General features: G+C 37.6%; 1 protein-coding gene across 1 annotated transcript; it reads left to right on the top strand.

Annotated features, from left to right (window-relative positions):
- The first annotated feature begins 11,715 nt into the window (after positions 1-11,715).
- LOC145980194 (uncharacterized) lies at positions 11,716-16,923 on the top strand. The gene has a single exon (XM_083113223.1). It carries the CDS (start codon positions 11,716-11,718, stop codon positions 16,921-16,923), a length of 5,208 nt encoding a protein of 1,735 aa, XP_082969349.1.
- Positions 16,924-17,419: the final 496 nt, after the last annotated feature.

Here is a 17,419-nt window from a genome sequence, read left to right as displayed (position 1 = left end):
TTATAGTGGTTATGCTTAAATAAACTGAAAGTTTAAATGGGACCAGAACTACTGTTCGTTACCAGGGGATCTAACCCACAGTCCCTTGATTACAAAGCGACAGCGTTATTACTAGGGCAATTTTTTTTTCACATTTATCCATGATTTTTTTTTCCGGCTAGGAAAAAGCAATATGTTTACAAATACATTAATCAATTTCACTCTTTTGGAACACTCTGGTGAAGTTTTATGGTGCATATCAATGCATATTTGAGACGTTAGTGCATTTCTAAGCTTCACGTGCATATAATTGCATATATTGAAAATACTTTTAATGGAATCGCTACTGTTTCCTCTGTCACGTTTTTTCATGTCCATCGCCTGATCATGGGCAGAAGTTTAATTAGGTCATGGTTAGCACAACGCGCTATAACGTCAGGTGTTCGGAGTTCGAATCCCGACCTAGGCGTAGGTGCTTTTTGTGGGTGTTTATCAATTTCGTGCCATAGCTCATCCTCGCCTTCGTGATTAGACAGAAGCGGTAGAATTGCGAAGTAAAATAAACGCATTCGATAAACTAGGTGAATTAACATTCCAAACCTTTGAGGTTGGGGAGGGAATATTCTTGTTGCGAAGAAATTGATAACCACCCTCCCACCAATCAGTGCAAAGGTCGTGAAATTTGACACTTAAACTTCTAATAAGCCAAGGCAACCAATTCCAAATTTCTTCTTTGTATCTATTTTTAAAATAGAAGTATTAGAAATGGAAAACACTTTGGAAATTATATATTTTCCTTCAATTCTTGAAACTGTGTTAGAAGTAGTCTGCCGAGTACATTGGATGGATCCCACTAGATATGTAAGAGCGTTAACCGCATCATAAAATTTGGGGAGGGGTGATGGAAATGAAGATATATTTCTTTGTGATGCATTTACTTCAGTTATAGCTCTCGTATACCCTTACGGCGGGCAACCTATATGCTGACTTCAGTTATAGCTCTCGTATACCCTTACGGCGGGCAACCTATATGCTGCCAAAGGAAGTGGGGAACAGGGAATACAGAGCAGACCAACCAGACAACAGCTAAGGCGCCAAGAGTTACCACGTCGCAGGAGGAGGTTTGCGCTTTTTTTACACCTTGACGTTGTAACTTGCCAAAATACCTTCGCTAAAATTATACACAAAAAATAAAAAAAAATAAAAAATATCTTTGCAGAATAAGAATCCGATGATTACCTAACTATCAAACGAATTACTTCCTATACCACGTCAAAATCCAATTTTCGCTCATTGTAGCTGTAAATAAGTCTACGATCTGTCGTCTAATGTCTATTAACTGTTTGTTAATATTTCCAGAAAATGACTAACTTCCATTGTGTTTTGTTATATAATAATATTGTGATTTCAGATTTAATTGAATCTCGTTTCACATTTCTTGAACATTTTGAATATTTGTTTACAGTGCATAAAGTGCACGCTAATCGAAATTGGACATACAGTTTAAAATATGGAATCCGAACCACTATGTGCCTCCACGAAGTGCCGAACTCTAGAAACCTTGATTATAAGGCTACGACGTCATGCAGTTTCCTAATTTTAACTTTCATTTTATCGCGTATTGATATCCTTTCAACTTGGTCATATTAAATATTAATCGACCTTTAATTTCGTTTGTGTTAGTTTTTAGTGTTTTATGAAATTACAAGCGGCACGGCGTCTGATTATCACGCCGGAGACCGTGGTTTGAATCTCGGTGCGAATGATTTGAGGTGGAAATTTTTCCAGCCATGCATCTGTGGGGTTCAATCAGCCTCTAGTAAATTCAGTTAACCCTGAAACTGTTGGGGCGCGGTGCTGATTGCATCACCTCCACAAAAGGACGATACTTTGTATGTGTGGGGCCCTGCCTTCACCCCTTCCCACGGTATGTTACAATGTGCAGGAGCATGTTTTACCTTGTATTGAATTACAAGGACTATGAAATAATATTGACATTTTTTATAAGGGGCTACAACTCTTCATCGGCTTTGGAGTGTTTGATTATAATCTTCCATTCATCTCTATTCAACACACTTTTCTTCCAATTTTGAATTTTTATGCATCTTATGCCATTTCTAACATCGTCTATGCATCTGGTCTTGGCTCTTCCTTGTGATATTGTACCAATAGGTGTCCAGTATATATTTGCTTTACGATTCTTTCTTCGAATATTATTTCAATGTGAACCAGACAGTTAAATCTTTGAGCTTTGATGTACCTATATTCTTATATTGCCTCCCTTGCTCACTAGAAGGCAGTACTGAGTGACAAAGACATACATTTGAAAGCTGTTTAATAACCTAAACTACACTCATACATAATAAGCATATTTCTTTATAAAAAATGTAGAAACCTTTCCATTTTGCTGTACTCAATAATTTATGTAAGGGAAATAGATAGTTTTGACATTGATCCCCTTTCATATTTTTTGAACGTTGTGAGTTTTTGCTTACAGTGCATTTTATTATTTATTATTATTTATTTAAATAACTCTAACTCTTGAAAACTCTAATACACAGTGTATCGTATAATTTTCCGGAATAGGACGAGGAAACACGAACCGCACACGTAATGACGCTCTTGGGTGTATATGATTCAAACTATATTCCTTGTTCTTCAATACACTGAATGCAACGCTCATACAGATTGTCAAAAAACTTATGGAAGTCTTTGGCGGAAATAGTGTTGAGATACTCGGTCGATGCCCTTTGAATGTCTGCAACACCATCGAACTGGGTCCCTTTCAGCAGCAATTTCGGTTTCGGGAAAAGTAAGTAATCAGGAGGAGACAGATCAGGAGAATGGGAGAGATGATCAAGCAGAACAATTCACTTGCAGGCCAAAACTGATGGACAACCACAGACCGGTGACTTGGTGCATTGTGAAACAAAAGGTATGGTGGTCATACAGTCAACGGCAAACATAATGGTAGGCAAATTGTTCATCGTAATTTTCATTACTTGTCATTCTACATCCTGTGTTGTTTTAAGGAATGAAATTATGTTGGTACGAAATAGAAATTGACCTATGCTTATCGACATCTTTTATTTAATCTAATATCATCATATTGTGCAATACAGACCGAATTAAAATGGTGATGGACAATTCGCCTACTGTTTCTTTTGCCGTTGGGTGTACCTGTCGAATTCGTGCCCGCAGACGTTTTGGAATAAATTCTCTAGAGTCGAAGAACTTGATGAGCATCGTCTTCTTACGACTTCTGTAGACGAACTTTCTTGGGTATCGGGGACCCTTTGCTCTTCCACACCGACCTCTGGCGCTTTGTTAACGGCACAAATTGGAAACACAACGCTTTGTCACCGGTCACGATAATTTTCAGGAAATTGGATTCTCTGTCCGCAGCCCTAATCAGGTATCGGCGATGTTGAACCCTTTGCTTTTTATGGCCATTTCCAACATGGTGAACTAGGGTGGTGTCACTTGTATTAGTGTACTTTTTAAGAGGACTCTTCCCCAACGACCAATTTTGCCAGAAAGAAATAAAACATCAGGATAATTGGAAAAGGGGTGTTTTCCCAAATCATGCAATATGTAAATGTACTACGACATCTATCCGGAAATTATGAGCCATACTGTGTATTAAAATTTACAAGAAACAAAATCCCTTGAATTACAAGAAGAATTTTTAAGTTGTACATCAGATATTCAATAAACGGTAATACTTTATCTTCTTCCTCAGGGTTTACAATTCAACATAATCTATTTTATTACACATTTTTCGCAGTTTCGTCTTTTCTTTCAGATTGATATCAATAGTGATAACAGTAAATTAATGTCTATTGGATTTATGGCAGTTTTCTACAATATACAGTATGTAACATTGTTATTCGTACACATAGAATTTCCGAGGGAAAAATGTCATATCTACTAGTAAATATAATCATTTTCATACGTACTAGAAATTAATGTTAATGAAGGTTTCACCAACAAATGTCAATAAAAATGTATGTTCAAAGTGTATAAACAGAGCATATAATTTGTGTGAAAAGAGGAAAACGCGCTGTTTCATGCAACATTGTTATTCGTACAGGCAAGAGTTTCAATCTTCCTCGCATACAGCGCCACCGCTATTCGGGCAGTTTGCAACTTCATAACAAGTTTGAACATGCAGGCGCGCTCCTCATCAAGCGGGATGCTGGCGTAGGTATCGTTGTAGGCCTATCGACTATCTATCAGCGTGTTCGAAATGGGCAATGTAAAGGAACTTGGTTCCGATCTGACGGATGTTATTATAAATTTGACCCTTATAGGTTATTCGTTAAGAAAAATTGGACAGACAGTCAATAAATCACACTCCACAGTTCAATACATTGTAAACAAATTTATAGAGGAAGGTTCAACACAGAATGTGCCGAGAAAACCAAAGAGAGACGTTTGAATAAACGTGATAAACGCTTTATTTTAAAAATAGTGCGAGAAAACCTCGACTAAGTGTTCCTCAGTTACGACCGTTAGTAAAAAATGTTGCTGGAAAGATGATGTCCGATCAAACTGTCCGACGTGCCTTGCGGAAGCATGGATATCATGGCAGAATACCACGAAAGAGGCCGTATGTAAAGAAGGTGAATCGCAGGAATAGACTTTCATTCGCGAAAGAGCACATCCACAAGGACCAGGAATTTTGGGATAGTATCATATGGTCAGACGAGTCCAAGATTAATATATACGGGTCAGATGGGATAAATAGGGCATGGAGAAAATCAAATAAAGACAATGATCACATTAACACAGTTCCAACAGTTAAACACGGTGGTGGGTCATTAATGATTTGGGGCTGTATGTCATCCAAAGGTGTTGGTATACCATCCAGTTTATTGATGGTATCATGGATGCATATGTCTATTTGGACATATTGAAGAACAATGTAAAGCCGAGTGCCCAAAAAATGGACATGCCGCCTATCTACAGGTTCCAACAAGACAATGACAGTAAGCATAAGGCACGAGTTAACATGAATTGGGTAATATGGAATGTGCCCAAACTGCTACAAACACCAGCTCAATGTCCAGACTTAAATCCCATTGCGCATTTATGGGCAATTTTGAAGAGCCGAGTGCATAAAGCAGGCGTCAAGTCCAAACAAGAGTTGAAAACTGTTTTGCAAGCCGAGTGGAATAAAGTAAGCTCTGAAACATGTCTGAAACTGGTTAATTCTATGAAGAACAGGTGTCAAGCAGTAATTAAAGCCAAAGGATACCCGTCAAAGTATTAGAGCTGTCAGTCAATTTGCTCTGAATATACTATTTTCTTTTATATTATTAAGTGTACGAATAGAAAAGTTGTACAAAAAATGGCATGTTTCTCTTTCAGTTTCATTTAATTTATTATTGTCATTGGTTATACAGAATTTGGGTAAGATTTTATGTTCCTAATGATAGTAGTTATTGAATTGTAAAGAAACAATTTCAAAAGAGTGTATTTCCTTTCAGATATTAAAGCATTTTCTTTGAAAATCCGTGTGTACGAATAAGAATGTTACATACTGTAGCTCTTGGTGCAGCCAACTCCGTCAACTGTAATTTTATAAAACAAGTTCTGTGTAGTTTGTACTACAACAGTTTTCCAAATGAAAAAGAATAGTTCCTAATAATCTGGGTTCAAAATATTTCCTAAATACTTGAAAGTCGGATACTATTAATGTGTAATATCTTTTTCCAAGTGTATATTTTCTCTAGTCTGTGAATTTTGAGGATATTTCCGTCGTGTTTTGGTCTTCTGAGAAAGAAATTAAAAAGTAAATTATCTACATTAATTAATCATTGTCTTTTGTAGATAAATATAAGGGGCGCGGTATTTTCCCTGGATAATATTATTAAAAGAAACTCACAGAGGAAGGAAAAGAAAGTTTTCAGTCTTCCTCCCACAAGGGTTTCTTTGGAGACGGTGCAAAGGAAATCTCCGTCTTATTTTCTCTCTTTTCAGGGATCCAGATAACAAGAATTCTCATAACTCTGATTCGAGCTCCCTAGAGGGCGGAGATAAATCATCTCGCCAGGGAGAGACAAGAACTCGTTTTGTGTCTACAAACTGAATTGTAATCCGAGATGTGTCGCGGTAATTACTATCAGCCTTGCTTTTTGTCTCTGAGGAGACGTCGCGAAGAGCAATTTAATGTATTGCAGGAAAAAAATATCTGCCTGTCAAGATTGACTGATATTTGCACTTTTAAGGATAGAATACCGAACGGTATTTTTGAGTTTTTCAAATTTCGTGAGAGTGTAACAATCAGAGAGCAATATGTTTAACCATTACGTACACGTTGAGGGATTCTTATATTGCTTTAATAAATGAAGACCACATGGAAAGCACGTGCCTTGTCCATTTTTAGCCAGATTGAGGCTCTGTTTCTAACTAGGAATCGTACAATAACAGAATGTGCTTATCCATCTATTACAAAGAGGTTTTGGTTGGGTAGTCAGGGAAAGAACATGTTATCCTGTAAAATCAAGAAAATGGACAAAGCACGTTTTTTCCTGTGAGCTTCAAATATGGTGACTTATTCCTCTAGTTGATTTGTTGAAAGGTACAGCCAACGTCAAAGATAATAGTTGGTAAAATGTCCAGCGATACCATTTGTTTTGCTGTTGGGTTTACGAATCAGAAGAGGCTTGAAAATTCACTCCGTAAACTATCAACGTCACTACCAATGCTAGAAATACATTAATGAATGAGTTAAAAGTTTCTGGTGCGTCGGCACTTTGCACAAGAGTACTGCATCCAGGTCTTTATGCTCGATCGTCTAATAGTTCGAACGGGAGACGCCAGATGGCTTCAAAGGATCGGTATACGTTCGAAGCCCAGTAGTTGAAGTGTAACCGTAATTTTTCTGTAATAGTGGGTCTTCAAATATGGATCGTCAAGGGAAAGACACAGTGAAATTGAAACTAATGTGAACATAGTCATCACCTCCACGTTAAAATGTCATTTAGTCTATCTTACCAATACATAGCAATACATGAAAATGAATTTTGATTTTGGGCTGAAACTACCAGGACGAATTGTTGCACATTGAAATGATATTTGATATTCTATATATTCGAGCGTTGGAGACTCGATCGAGTATTTTCGAGCGAAATTGCAGTGCTCTAGTTTGCAACCTTCATAAGTACGAGAAAAATCCCCTAAAACTCTTAACTTAATGTTAAAACAAATTATGTGAAGAGCCCTTGAGAATAGTTAAAATTGCAATTTCCTCAGAAACAATATAAGATATCCGTTCTTCTCAAAAATTTAAAAACGTTTCTTCAAACACTGTCATCATGTTCCAATAGGAATGACAAACAATTTGGAACATAAACGTTTGTGTGATGAAAGTTAAATTGACATAGTCGATAAGAATATACCAAACACTGAGAATAACATTACATACGATACTCAGCGGAGGGTCCAGTTCTTGCAGCAAATGACTGTGTCCGTTGAAGTCAAGATGCTTTGATCTCTTCTCCGCTGGAAAGACTGTTCGAAGAAATCAAACAAATAGATCTCGACAGTGAGTGTTAGCGTATAAATAAATTGTTCGATATTTGTAAAAAACTTGTTCAACTCGAAAATACTAACTGAATTATATTTCTTGTGTGTGCTGTCAAAGTTCTGATCTCGTAATTAGAAGCATTTTACGAAAATGTTTTATTTTGTGTGTTAAAAATAAATTAACGAAATCATGAATACTCATAAATAAATACTATCTCTCTCTCTCTCTCTCTCTCTCTCTCTCTCTCTCTCTCTCTCTCTCTCTCTGTACACACACTCACACACATATATTTTGATATATATATATATATATATATATATATATATATATATATATATATATATATATATATATATATATATATATATATATATATCAAAAGAGATTTAAAAAGGAAGGTGAATATTTATTTTTTCCGAAACGTGAATGAGTAGAAATATGAAAGTGCAGTATTTTATGCACATTGAATCACACCACAATTCCACATAGTCGCTTAGATTCCTGACACTCATAATGTTTATTCTGAAACTTCTTCAAACGTTTGCTGTAGATCTAGAAATAACAAATACTATTCAAGAAATGTCAGATACTATAAATTTCAAAAAGTTCAAAAGCTCACTGAAGACGCGTGTGGCGTATGCAGAAAAGTTATAGAAAGCATTAAATGGACCGCAAATAATTCAGATAGGAATGATGCCTATTTCCATAAGGATATACCACGAAAAGGAGAAGTTTATACTTTGATTAGATGAGTTTTGTAAGGAAGTAGTGCATAGGTCTGCTTTCGGTTTTAATGACCATGGAGAATATGCAACTGTTAAAAGCTGAGACTTTATTTAAGATAAGAATTAAAGTTTCGAGATTAAAAAGAAGTGTTACGAATTCTGCAGAACATAAAAAAAGTATAAAATATTGTATTCTGAGGTAGAGACGGTCTGCGCAACATGGCAACAGCGCACTGGCTACTCGTGACCTTGAGGCTCCCTTTTTCGTGTTCCGCAGTATAATAGGGATAAAATGTGATCATCATCAGAGGGCTGCATATCGGTCAGAATCGCTTACTAGGTCCGCCTGGCTGGTCGGGCGGGCGAGTAAAACTATATACCTGGGTTTTTACCCGTCAAGCATCGAAAGCCTACGGGTAACTGGAAGGCCTTGCAAGACGAAGCTCGCTTATCTTCAGCGAACGCTCATTCCGGTTTTGCACCGTCTCCAGATACATGAGTCACGAAGTCACCGTTGCCAACTTTTATATTATAAACTGGTCAAGGAGCACTTAAAATGTTCATCACTTTTATCAATTTGAAATTGCAGACATTTATTCCTTGCTAGAAAACATTTGTATCACTCACACTCAGTGGCGGCAATTGGGTTCCAAAACTAAGGGGTCAAGGTGCAAAAGTGGGGGGGATGGGCGGGCAAGGACAGTTTAATTTCAATTGATACATGAGGTTAGCGTGGTGCAAAAGTTTCAAAAAGTCTGGGGGGGAGGCAACTACACTCTATCGGCCCCGCCCCTAATTGCCGCCACTGCTGACACCTGTAAAGGAGTACGAACCAAGTTTTGTAAAAAGTGCCATCGTAAATATTTTGGACTTTGTGCTACTGGAGGTTGTACTACATTATACTTTTGCGGGAGGAGGTGCTCCCCTATCGCGCAGTGGAAGTGTCGTCGCCTTGTAATCAAGGGGTACCGGTTTCGATACCCGGTGGAGGCACATGGTGGTTCGGATCCCACTTTAAACTGTGGGTCCAGTCCCGATTAGCCTTATTGTGCATAAATTGACCAAATAAATGAATCAATCAATCAAACAGATTTTCTCTCTGGTGTAATTTTGCCCATTTAATATCCGAATTAGTTGCTCAAGATCCCCCCCCCCCCAGAACAATAAGGCACGATGGTCCAAAAAATGGAACATGAAATCAGAATTTGCATTATAAAAGGTTTTTGAATATTGTCATCTCTTTCAACAAATCGTCGTTCGCTCATGTTGTTGTAACACCAGTAAGCCTTGTTTACATGATATGAAAAGTTCAATACGCTGACCAACGCAGAAATTTATTTTATTTTAAAGCATAAACTAAACGTAACGGTTCAACCTCCTAGCAAGGTTTCCTTGAGACTCTGTACCCAGTACAAAAAAAAAGTTGTTGCTAGTTATCTGGTTCTACAGACCCCATTGATAGTAAAACGATGCAAAATATAATTATTGTTAGCTTGTATCTTCATACGGGTGCTGGCGCTGCGACGCCAAGTGTCCGGGTTCGAATCCCGGTCGGGCTTGGTTGTTTGTGGATGTCCATTCATCAATTTCATCATTTCATCACTCATCCCCATCTTCGCAAATTAGCCAAGAGGCACAAAACGCGAAGTAAAATAAACTAAATCAATCAATCAATAAATCATACGGGTTCAAATAGCAGCAATGCTATTTACACATTTCAACAAACGAACAACTTAAAAATGAAACTGAGAGGAGATTTACGATTTCAAGTCCAGAAAAGTGACATAAAATGAACAAGACACAAAAACCTATTTGAAGACCTTCGAAACAACGTTGGAAAATATGTGGTAGTTGGTTTGATATAATAATGAAACTAATTTGAGAAGTTACAAAAGTCTTAGGTACAGTGGCGTAGCAACATATCGCGAGGCCCTGGACGAGATTAGAATGCATGGCTTCATCCGTTCTTTAAGTTTGAAATATCAATGTGAATCGATATACTCGTACAGTTATCAAGGAAACGTAAGCAAATTATTATATTTATATATTAGCCTATAATAATAATTAATTTCTGACGAAAATTATATTTAATGGTACGCGACAGAGAAATTTACACTTGGCAGAGCTACATTAACACGCTGCTGGAATTTTCATTAACCAAGGCAGTAGTAATAGTACGTTTTTTAAGATGTTCTTTAGACAGTAAGACAACTGAAATATCCTTAAATATGCTACATTTTCTTTTAAAAAAATAAGAAATACAAACTAAGAACCTTTAAATATAACCTATGTATTATTTAATGAGTCGTTCTTTGTTTCCTCATTTCAAAATTTGTAGGATGTAAATGTCACAAACGCTAAGTAGAAAATATCGAAGGACGCACATAAAATGTCTGTGCTTGATAGAGCGGGTGGCAGGGGCTGCTCTAAACAACAATCCTGTCTAGAGGCCCAAAGTATCTACCTAATCTTCGACACAATCTGTTTCAACATCAACAAATCATAAAACGATAGTCATTTGCTCCATAAGTGTGAAATCTTTGGTGTAAACAATTGATATAGCTAATTTGACTTTTTTAATTAGCAATTTTGTCTTTGTTGCACATTAATTGTACCAGTTTACTTTGAATTTTAGGGCTTAGATGATAATAATAATTGTGAATCTCATTTTGTTGTTACGTCTTAATGTTCTTGCAATATTAAATATTTGACGCAGTGGCGTAACAAAATCGCAAAGTACACGTCTGCAAGAAACAAATTTACACTTACATTAATAATTATACAAATCGATGCTCTACCTCTGAATTTTCACATATTATAACATATTAGTTAACCCAATATCAGCTGCCACATTTATTTACAGTTTAATGAAAATTACACTATTTACGGTTTAACGTGATTTGTATGATAATCATGTGTTATTTTCATTGAAATGTCACATCAAGAACATAGCGCTTTCGCGCATAGCAACATGCATTTGTTTTCTTTATACGCACGCCAGTAAGAACGTTGCGCCAGTCAGGCGAGAGCGCGCGAACAGTGTGGCTGCTCGGACGTTTTATGCAAAAGCAGCTTCGGTGTGCATTGCGATATATACCATAATATATTTGTTATTTGTAGTACTCGTGGTAGTGAATAAAACATCAAAAACACAAACATATGGTCCTCCGTCGAGCCGCATAGTGATACGAATCAGTGCACAAACATTATCGCGTACGTACAAGTTGATTGTGCAACGATCATTCAGCAGACTTCAGTGGCTTCAGCGATTACGCAGTTTCATCCAGCAGCGTTGCCGCATCGACCACAAGCGACACCCGGAAAGCATCGCTTCACACAGCATCGCAGAGCGCCGCAGAACACTTCAGCGACTTGGCAACAAGCAGGTAAGTTGCATGCTCATTTTTATGTCTGGCTCTTTTTACGTCAATTTCAATTCCTTGTTTTCCTTGTATCCCGTAATAAACACGCACAACAATGGAAGAATTACAATCGTTAGTAAAGCAAAGGGGAACTCAAAAGGGACAGATGACAAGAATGCAAACATTTGTACGTGCCTTTGACATTGAACATGGTAACGTAGAGGAAATATGCACCCGTTTACAGCACTTAGAAACAATATGGGAAAAGATTCAAGACGTGCAGCAAAAGATAGACATCTTGTCTACTGATTCTTGTCAGGAAGAGGTATGGGCGGAAATAGAACAGCTGTATTTTTCGCTTAAGTCAACAATGAGAACAATCATTAAAGGTCACGAACTCGATAACACAGCAAAGCTGCAAAACAATGTAAAGTCGGCTTCGAGTTCACACTTGAAACTTCCAACCGTGCATTTACCTACTTTTGAGGGGAATTATAAGCATTGGCTGGCGTATGAAGACACGTTTCGTTCGCTTATTCATGACAACAAAGACATTCCGCAAATACAGAAGTTTCAGTATCTGCGCACTTCGCTCAAGGGGGAAGCGTTGCGTCTCATTGAAAATCTTCAGATCAGCGAAGCAAATTACAAGGTTGCATGGGAGTTGTTATTAGAAAGATATTCAAACAAAAGGTTGATTGCAGCTTCGTATATTGATGAAATCCTTCACATTAAACCCATACATAAAGAAAATGCAACAGAACTCAGGGAATTCGTCAACACAGCAACGAGTAATCTAAATGCACTTCGAGCGATACAAACAGACGCGTCGTTAGAAGACATGATTCTTACGCAACATTTCGTTTCGCAAGTAGACGTTACAACTAGAAAGGCATGGGAATTACAATGCACAGAATCTTCGTTTCCCACTTTGAAGGACTTTTTGTCATTTTTAGAAAAAAGATGCCAAGCGTTAGAATCCATCAAAAATACGGTCAATTCAACTTCTGATAACAAACAAGCAGGCAAAAAATCGTACGTTAATGCAAAGCAAGACAAATTCACAAGAGCATACGTCACTATATCGTCTCCAACGTGTCCATTTTGTAAACTGTCACATGCTATTTACAAATGTAAAGATTTCATTAATGCAAATCAAGTGCAGAAATATCAATGTTTGCGAGACAACAATATCTGTACTAATTGTTTAAAGACAGGACATTTTTCAAGCGTATGTAAATCAAGTTCATGTAGAAAATGCCGAAAGAACCACAACACCTTATTGCACGTAGATCGTGCCACAGAAGCGTCAAGAAGATCGCAACAATCAGATAGTCGTTCTGATAACTCAAAGCCTTCTAACACAAGTCAGTACAGTCAGAATGAATTTTCTTCACCGCAAGCTTCGTATTGCACAATAAAGGGAAAACCTCAGTCAAAAGTTTTGCTAGCAACTGTGTTAGTTAAACTGAAAGATCGAACAGGAAGATGGGTAAAATGTAGAGGGCTATTAGACAGTGCCTCTCAATCGAATTTCGTAACTTCAGATATGGTTCAACAACTAGGGCTCGCGAAACAAAGAAGGGTCGTTCCAATAAGAGGAATAAACGGTGTCACATCAGAAACCAGATCAAGTGTTGAAGTATGTTTGCAATCCACAATAAACGATTTTTCTACAACCATAGAATGTGCAGTGTTGCCAACCATCACGGGCAATTTACCTACAGAAAAGGTTCCGTATGAAGAATGGAACATTCCAAAAAATATCGCATTAGCAGATCCTACGTTTGCTATTCCAGGCAAAATACAGTTATTATTAGATGCAGATGTTTTCTTTCAAATATTGAAGTCAGAACGTATGACTCACCCAACGAACTTCCCAGTACTTCAAGACACGCAATTGGGCTTCATTCTATCAGGACGCATCCTACAACAATGTAACTCCAGCACATCGATTACTTCATGTTTCACAATGACAGATGACAATCTAAATAGGCAGATAAGAGCTTTTTGGGAGCTTGAAGAATTAGGATCATCGGTGACAACAAGAGAAGAAATGGCATGCGAACAGCACTTTGTAAACCACACCACTCGTGACCATACAGGGCGTTTCACGGTACATTTGCCATTCAAGGAAGCTAAAGAAACATTAGGACAATCATACAACCTAGCTTCAATCAGGTTTCATCAACTTGAAGCGAAATTGCAACGTGAACCAGAATTACGTCAAGATTACGTAAAATTTATGCATGAATATGAAGAACTTGGACACATGAAACAAGTTGAAGAGGAACGTCACACCTCAGAAGGAGTCACGTATTACATGCCTCATCACGCTGTAGTAAAACCTAGCAATTCTACATCAAGGGTACGTGTCGTATTCAACGCGTCCGCCAAGACAGACAACGGAAAATCATTGAATGATATTCTCATGATTGGACCAACCATTCAACCTGATTTGAAGTCCGTAGTCTTAAGATTTAGAACATATCCAATCGCTTTCACGGCAGACGACGAAAAAATGTATCGAATGATACAAGTACATCAAGATGATACTCCGTTGCAGAGAATCTTATGGCGAGAAACGCCAAACGAAGAGATCAAAATATTTGAATTACAGACTCTCACGTATGGGACAGCACCAGCATCATTTTTAGCAACACGCTGTATGCAGCAGCTGGCACAAGAAGAAAGTTGTAATTATCCTCAAGCAACGAACATTTTAGCAGAGAGCTTTTATGTTGACAATTTAGCTAGTGGATCTCAAAACGTACAACAAGCGACACAATTGCAAACCGAACTCGTCGAGTTACTAGCTAAAGGAGGATTTGTATTACGCAAATGGTGTTGTAATAACGCTGAGTTATTAAGATCAATTCCACCAGAATACAGAGAAGATAACTTTCCAGTCCAATTACATTCGCAAAAAGGAGTAAACACACTAGGAATCTCTTGGAATCCTGTAGAAGACAAATTCATCGTTAGCAGTAAAATTACCTCTAGTTCTACAACGGTCAGCATTTCCACTAAGCGTCAAATAACAGGCGTCATTTCATCCATTTTCGATCCATTAGGGCTTGTTAGTCCAATAGTCATCAAGTACAAAATGTTTCTTCAACGTCTTTGGCGGAAAGAAGTTGAGTGGGATCAACAGCTGTCACCAGAATTAATTACTGAATGGCAGAAACTGCAAGTGCAACTTCCACTCATCAATGAAATAAACGTCGAAAGATTTGTACTACAAGAAGGTAACGTGACACAAATACAATTGCATGGCTTTTCAGATGCAAGTGAAAAAGCATATGGTGCATGCTTATATATTCGTTCCATCAATCAGCAAGGTCAAGTTTCAGTAAAACTTCTATGTTCAAAGTCACGCGTAGCTCCAATAAAGAAAGTAACGTTACCCCGACTAGAACTTTGTGCAGCAGTACTTTTAGCAGAACTCATGCATAAGGCAATGCCAGCATTGCATTTGCAAATTGAAAGCATACATTTATGGACAGATTCTCAAATTGTTCTGTCCTGGATATCAGCATCACCTGCAAAATGGAAAACATTCGTAGGAAACAGAGTTTCTAGAATTCAGGATTTAACAGAAATCAGTAATTGGAGACATGTACCTTCAAACGATAATCCAGCTGATTTAATATCAAGAGGTATTGATGCAAGCATCATGAAACAGTGTCCATTATGGTGGCAAGGACCCGAATGGTTGAAAGAGAATTCAAATTGGTGGCCTCATTCATCAATAAAGCTTGAAAATGAAGCACCAGAAATGAGACGAATATCAACATTATCATTGTTCATACAGAGCAAAGAGACTCACATCATTGACAAATTTTCAAAATTGTCTAAATTAATAAGAGTCGTGGCATATTGTCAACGGTTTATTTACAATCTCAAGAACTCTCATGAGAGACTGATTGGTCATCTCAAACACAATGAAGTGCAACGTGCATTACACACATGTATAAAAATTGCACAACAAGCGTTCTATTCAAAGGAAATCGAAGAACTTAACTCGAACCAGGAACTTTCAAATAAAAGTTCTTTGAAAACATTGTATCCATTCTTAGACAAAGATCAGATGCTAAGAGTTGGAGGACGTCTGGATAACAGTCAATTATCATCATTTGACAGCAAGCATCAGATGATATTACCACCAAAAGGTAACCTTACAAAATTGATTGTCGAAGCAGAGCACAAAAGACTTCTACATGCAGGACCACAGCTATTATTAAGCTCTTTAAGAGACAAATATTGGATTCCACGTGGCAAGCAAGTAGTTAAGAAAATACTACATAAATGCATAATCTGTTTTAAGCTAAAAAGCACAACTTCGTCGCAATTGATGGGACAATTACCTGCAGCTCGCGTTCAACCATCAAGACCATTTACCAATGTGGCTGTAGATTACGCTGGTCCAATACATGTCAAAACAGGAACCGTAAGAAGCAAAACAGTTACCAAATGCTACGTCGCCGTATTCATTTGCTTATCAACAAGAGCGATACATTTAGAAGCAGTCAGCAACCTCACCTCTGAGGCTTTTATTGCTACACTTAGACGTTTCACATCACGAAGAGGGAAGAGTAGTAATATATACAGTGACAATGGAACCAACTTTGTTGGCGCGAACAAAGAGTTACTAGAACTTTTACGATTATTTCAATCAGAAGCATTTAATAAGAAATTACAGGACTACTTATCACTAGAAGGTCTACAATGGCACTTTATGCCACCTGGATCACCACATTTTTCAGGACTCGCTGAGGCAGCAGTTAAATCAATGAAACATCATTTGGTAAGAATAGTAGGCAAGTCATCGATAACATTTGAAGAATTGACAACATTATTGTGCCAGATAGAAGCGTGTTTAAATTCAAGACCCATTTCTGTAATCTCACAAGATCCAACAGATCCAACCCCACTTACACCTGGTCACTTCCTCATAGGTCATCCTTTATCCTCGTTACCCGAGCCAGACATCTCCGAATTACCGGTCAACAGACTGACAAGATGGCAGACAATTCAGCAATTTCACCAACAATTGTGGCATCGTTGGTCGACAGAATATTTACATGGACTACAACAGAGATCCAAGTGGACTCGTCAGCAGAAGATTCAAGCAGGTACCGTTGTGATACTGAAGGATGAAAGACTTCCGCCCCTTGTTTGGAATCTCGGCATCATTGAAGCAGTATATCCTGGTAAGGATGGACTTGTTCGAGTCGTCGACGTCAAGACTAAAGGAGGTGTATACAGAAGACCAGTCGTCAAGATCGTACCACTTCCCATCGAAGATAATTTTGAACAATAGTTTAGTGTTTAGTGCAGTTTAGTGTCAATATAACAATTTGCAGTTTTAAGGTGATTAAGTGTAATCACGTCACAGATAAGTACAGTATAATATTATTTTGGTCTATTGTACGACCAAGAGGGGGGAGAATGTATGATAATCATGTGTTATTTTCATTGAAATGTCACATCAAGAACATAGCGCTTTCGCGCATAGCAACATGCATTTGTTTTCTTTATACGCACGCCAGTAAGAACGTTGCGCCAGTCAGGCGAGAGCGCGCGAACAGTGTGGCTGCTCGGACGTTTTATGCAAAAGCAGCTTCGGTGTGCATTGCGATATATACCATAATATATTTGTTATTTGTAGTACTCGTGGTAGTGAATAAAACATCAAAAACACAAACATGATTAGTATTTTCTATATTATTCTATTTAAAAAATGTGCTATTTTTCTTATAAAAATTTTTGAATTTTAAATCAAGGGAAATTTAAGTGTATTTTTTCAGATGACATAT

The sequence above is a fragment of the Lepisma saccharinum genome, chromosome 27 (genome assembly GCF_977018435.1).
Source record: "Lepisma saccharinum chromosome 27, izLepSacc3.1, whole genome shotgun sequence".
NCBI lineage: Eukaryota > Metazoa > Arthropoda > Insecta > Zygentoma > Lepismatidae > Lepisma > Lepisma saccharinum.
Note: the sequence above shows the minus strand (reverse complement) of the source record. Positions and strands in the feature narration are given on the sequence as shown.